Source organism: Cibotium barometz, chromosome 17 (assembly GCF_041138505.1).
Source record: "Cibotium barometz isolate CiBa-2024 chromosome 17, ASM4113850v1, whole genome shotgun sequence".
In the NCBI taxonomy this organism is placed as follows: Eukaryota; Viridiplantae; Streptophyta; class Polypodiopsida; order Cyatheales; family Cibotiaceae; genus Cibotium; species Cibotium barometz.
In genome coordinates this window covers 30,593,560-30,598,563 of record NC_141062.1, presented here as the reverse complement: position 1 = coordinate 30,598,563, position 5,004 = coordinate 30,593,560, and the positions used below count along the sequence as shown (strand labels likewise).

General features: G+C 43.2%; 1 protein-coding gene across 1 annotated transcript; it reads right to left on the bottom strand.

Annotated features, from left to right (window-relative positions):
* Window positions 1-321: 321 nt before the first annotated feature.
* On the bottom strand, window positions 322-2,084 carry LOC147629880 ((R)-mandelonitrile beta-glucosyltransferase-like). The gene is made up of 2 exons (XM_086811003.1): window positions 1,454-2,084; window positions 322-1,381 (listed from the first exon to the last, which is right to left on the bottom strand). Exons 1-2 carry the CDS (start codon window positions 1,998-2,000, stop codon window positions 384-386), a joined length of 1,545 nt encoding a protein of 514 aa, XP_086667129.1. The 5' UTR covers window positions 2,001-2,084; the 3' UTR covers window positions 322-383.
* Window positions 2,085-5,004: the final 2,920 nt, after the last annotated feature.

The window sequence follows — 5,004 nt, the reverse complement described above, 5'->3', positions numbered from 1 at the left end:
AATTCCTTCATACCAATCTAATCAGGGTCCGTCTCGGACAAGATTGCTTAACTCCATTAGCTAGGTCCGGCCCATTGATCAGGGTCGAGATGTCCAGAAAAATGCTTGACATCATGGAGCAGCAAATGCAGACAATTCATAAAGATATAAAAGCTACCTAGGATCGACAGAAGCAGTATGCTGATAAGAAGAGGTCAGTCAGAGAATTCAAAGAAGCAGATATGGTCTTCATTCGAATACGGCCCAAAAGAAGTTCTTTATCTCTTGGGAAGTATAAGAAGTTATCCCCCAAATATTGTGGGCCAAAAACTTGACAACGTACTTGAATCCACCTCACACCAAGGACAGCAAACTAGATGTAGCAAATGCTTGGCCGTGGGAAATTAGCCTTGGATACTTTGCGCTCTGTGAGCGATGTCTTTCACAAAGGTTTCTAGATTGGTGCACGAGTCACCATTTTGCTCAAGAGCACGCATGGCCATGTTTTGAACCTCGGCAGCAGCATCTCTCAACGCTGAGGCTTGGAGTGAGGGAGGGTTGCTACACATCAAATCTCTAATAGCCCTCTCCACGATGTGCCTTTCAACGAGGCCATCTTCCCTGCCTGTCTTGAACTCCACACCCACCTTCCAAACGTGGACGACATAGTGCTGGTTTATTCTCTGCCCGGCGAGGCCGCCAGCCATGGCTAGGATGGGCACTCCAGCGCTCAAGCCCTCCATCAAAGAGTTCCAGCCGCAGTGTGTGAGGAAAGACCCCACGGCAGCATGCGAGAGGACTTCCCACTGCGGCGCCCACCTCACCGCCATCCCTTTTCTTCCCAGCTCGAGGTCCTCGTTACTCCTGATCATGTTGCGCTCTTCAAAGGCAGCCAGTATGTCCGATTTCCGTTCACGTTCCCTCACCGCCCACAGAAAGGGGTGCCCGCTGGCCTCGATGCCCAGGGCTATCTCCTCCAGCTGCTCCTCAGACAGCGTCACAAAGCTGCCCAGAGAAATGTACACCACCGAGGAAGTCTCCTGCGTGTTCAGCCACTTCCGACAGTCGGTACAGTTCTCCGCCCACAAGCTTTTGGGCAGAGGCGGCATATTTTGTTCCGATAAACGGCCGTCAGGCAAGCAGAGCGGACCTATTGGCAGAAACGACCCCACCTCCGCGTGGAAGGCGTCTGCTGCACTTTTCTCCAGCTCATAGATGTTGTTGCCCAGGTTCCACAGCGCTTCGTTGGAGCGGCGGTGGGCTCGTTTGAGAATCCAATCACCAAGCGGCTTGGACATGTCTTCTGAATTGAGTTGTAGAAAGGAAATCAAATCTGAAGCTCGAAATGGGGTAACGCCCGGAACGCAATCGATTAGCCGCTCAGACCCGCCTTGCTCCTTCCCTGCGCTACATTAAACTTCGTCAATCTTTCTACTAATTCAGCGTTTTGCAAAATGCGAGATTTGCAGCTTACCTTTGCCGAAGGGAATGATGTTGTTCGCAAGAAGGAGCGTTTGATGATAGTATATCAAAATGGCGTGAACTGGTATGGTCCACAGAGCCACTCTTGGAATGGCAAACTTGTTGGCAACGTCCTGCATCCAGGAGCACGCAGCATCGGAGATGATGCAGGAGACTGTGTAGAGAGGAGGGGTGCTGGATACGATCTCGACCATAAGAAGCTCAAACGAGGGTGTGAGGGAGTCTATACAAGAAGTGAACAACATAGGGTCTTCCTCCTGGCGGCCATGGGAAGGAGGAAGCCCATCTGGGATGGTGATGAAGCGGAGGAGGGGATGAAAGGCCGAGGCTGATGAGGAATTTCCGGAGGCGTCTAATTGGAAGATGTTAGCGTAGTTGAACTCTGTGTGGACAAAGGTGATCATGAAGCCATGATGAAGAAGCTTGGAAGCTAGATGCATCATGGGCACAATGTGGCCTTGTGTTGGGAAGGGAAACATCACTACGTGAGGTTTCTTTTCTTGGTCCATCACACTCTCTCTCTCCCGCCAATGAGTCATGACCTCTTTTTTATCTTTATAACCTCCAAAACTCAGCGACCCAGGCTCCACCCACAACCTCCAAACAAACGTCTTAACGGCCCCTTTTTTCTTATCGCCTCATTGAATGACTCGGTTTCACATACAAACTTCTCAAATAAATCATCTCTGCATTTCTGTACCCAAAAATTCTTCATAATCTAATTAATCGTGAAAGACGCCTAGAACTTTACCCAAGTATTTTTTCTTTATCTTAGCCTTGGAAAATACATCAATGATCAGGGCAGGATAGCTTTTCTTCTGCCTCCTTACGTACGTCGCACGCCATGTCTTGGAAGTCCATTGCGTCTCTCAGCTGATTCGGCGAATCGTTATCAACTTATCACTACTTTTTGATAATCCTCTAGACCAGCGCGAGCACGGCCGCGTTAGTGCGCGTGCGTGGAAAGATCTTTTACATTGCACGGTGCACGAACGTTGGCATCTTGGTAAAATACAACGAGTATAGGATTAGGAACAGCCTGTTTTTTTTTTCAACCCTTAAAATTAAATGCAATGCTTAGGTTTAACTGGGATTTACACCTGAAAATCACTAAAAGTTGTACAAATGTCCGGATTTATAATTAAAAATACAATTTTGAATTTAAAGGCAACATCGAATCTTAATTTCAACCGAAAAATTGCACCCAAGATGGCATTAGTTGGTATGTGTGTATATATCTATACTCTTCTATATCTATCTATATCTTCTATATATATCTATGCTCTTATTAAACACACAAGCTATTCCATCTCCACATGGCCAAAGGTGAGGAGGGAGAGGGCCAAGGGATAAAGAGGAGTGGCTCAACCTAACCTATTCTCAGAATTTGAATTTTCTCATCTCAATTTGTAAGAGGAGAGTTATCCCTTCTTACCTAATGTGTGTACGTGTGTGTGTGTGTGTGTGTGTGTGAGAGAGAGAGAGAGAGAGAGAGAGAGAGTATAAACATATATATTTATATGTATGTGTATGTGTGTGTGGTGTTTACATTAGTGTATGTGCAAGTTTATACATGTGTGTGTGTGAGGGGGGGGAGAGAGAGAGTGTGTGTGTGTGTGAGAGAGAGAGAGAGAGAGAGAGAGAGAGAGAGAGAGAGAGATAGATGGGTGTGAAGAGGAAGAGAGAGTGTGTGTGTGTGTGAGAGAGAGAGAGAGAGAGAGAGATAGATAGATAGATGTGTGTGTGTGAGAGAGAGAGAGAGAGAGAGATAGATGGGTGTGAAGAGGAAGAGAGTGTGTGTGTGTGTGTGTGAGAGAGAGAGAGAGAGGGGGTGTGTGTGTGTGTGTGAGAGAGAGAGAGAGAGAGAGAGAGAGAGAGAGAGTGGCAAATAGAGACATTACATGTATGTAAGATGCATTTATTTAATAACGAGCACACCTCACTAATGCGTTCCCACCCACCACTAAAAGTTAATCTATATTAAAATTTAATTAATAAAAATTATATGTGTATATACATAAGTTTATTTATATAAATAAACATATTTATGTATGTATAGGTATATGTAGTTGAATATAATAAAATATTATATTATATATAATATATATTTGCATGTGTGTGTGTCAAGATCCTTGTGACACTTGGGAAATAATTATATTTATCAACTACGAAAATTAGAGCAACCATAGACTTAGACAAATTAAAAGCATGAACCTTATATAAACAAAATAAAAAAATATATCTCTCCCTCCCCACACACACATGTACGCACTTGCACATACACTAATGCAAACACACACACTCTCCTCCCATATACACTCTCTCACACATAGAAATTCTTTGTCTTTGTCTCTCTCCTATCATACACACACACACATGCACATGTAGCCCTTCTCTCTTCTCATACACACTGTCCCACACATATCATATACACATACACGGTCTGTGTTTCTCTCACCCACACTCTTCCACACATAGAAACTCTCTCTCTCTCTCTCTCTCTCTCTTACACACACGCATGCACACGAATGCATATATACACACATACTCTCTCTCTCTCTCTCATACACACACACACACACATACTCTCTCTCTCTCTCTCATACACACACACACACATTTTCTCTCTCTATCTCTCTCTCTCTCTCACACACACACACAAACATGTATATATATTATATATAATAGAATGTTTTATTATATTCAGACACATATACCTATGCATACCCAAATATGTGTATTTATATAAAAAATTGATATATACGAACATATATAGATATAATTTTAATTAATTAAATTTTAATATACACATACTCTTTCTCTCTCTCTCTCTCTCTCTGCCCAACTCCATTTGGATCAACATTTTCAGGGCAAGAAAATCAAGGAGGATCAAGATTCCAGACTCCAACCCCTTCTGTCTAGAGTAATCAGGGTTCTATCCGCCGCCGCGCCGCCAAAATTAGGGAAATCCCAGAGGTAGACCCTCTATCCAACCTGCAGTTTCAATCCAAAGTAATGTAAGACCTCCACCTCAGAATAGGGAAAGTCAAAGAGAGTTGTTCCTAAATCGGCCGTCCACTTCCAAGGCAGTAACGTTGAGAGTGATTGAAGAAGAAGAAGAAGATGAAAGAGATCATACTCCACCATGCGAGATGAGGACATCTCGCGTTTTTTAAGTGGGGTAGAATGTAAGATTCCTCCCCAGCCTCTCAGGATGTCGAGTATCTTTCCCTATACTCAAATCCCTCTTCAGAAATATAAAAGATCTTATTTCTACTTGTTTTGGCCTAGAGAGAGAAAATGTTCTAGAGAGAGATAAGTCAAATTTTGGATATGTTTGGATGGAAAAATATCTCTTCATATTTAAATAAGTTCCCCCGAAACAGAAGTTCAAAAAGATTTTCAGAATGTGCATTCGAAATAAATTTTAATCTGTTCAAAAGGCCTTATCCTAGGAGTCTAGATTTTATGAAAATTTTAAATTAAGGTTTTGAGAGGCCAATCAGATTCATCCAAATGTGTGGAGGAGATAAATGGAAGAAA

What these genes read in the sequence shown, in the direction of transcription:
- LOC147629880 (XM_086811003.1), bottom strand. Translation starts at nt 2,000, where the DNA reads ATGACTCATTGGCGGGAGAGAGAGAGTGTGATGGACCAAGAAAAGAAA. An exon ending in CATCATTCCCTTCGGCAAAG is followed by an intron (nt 1,382 to 1,453) that starts GTAAGCTGCAAA and finishes AATGTAGCGCAG; the next exon opens with GGAAGGAGCAAGGCGGGTCT.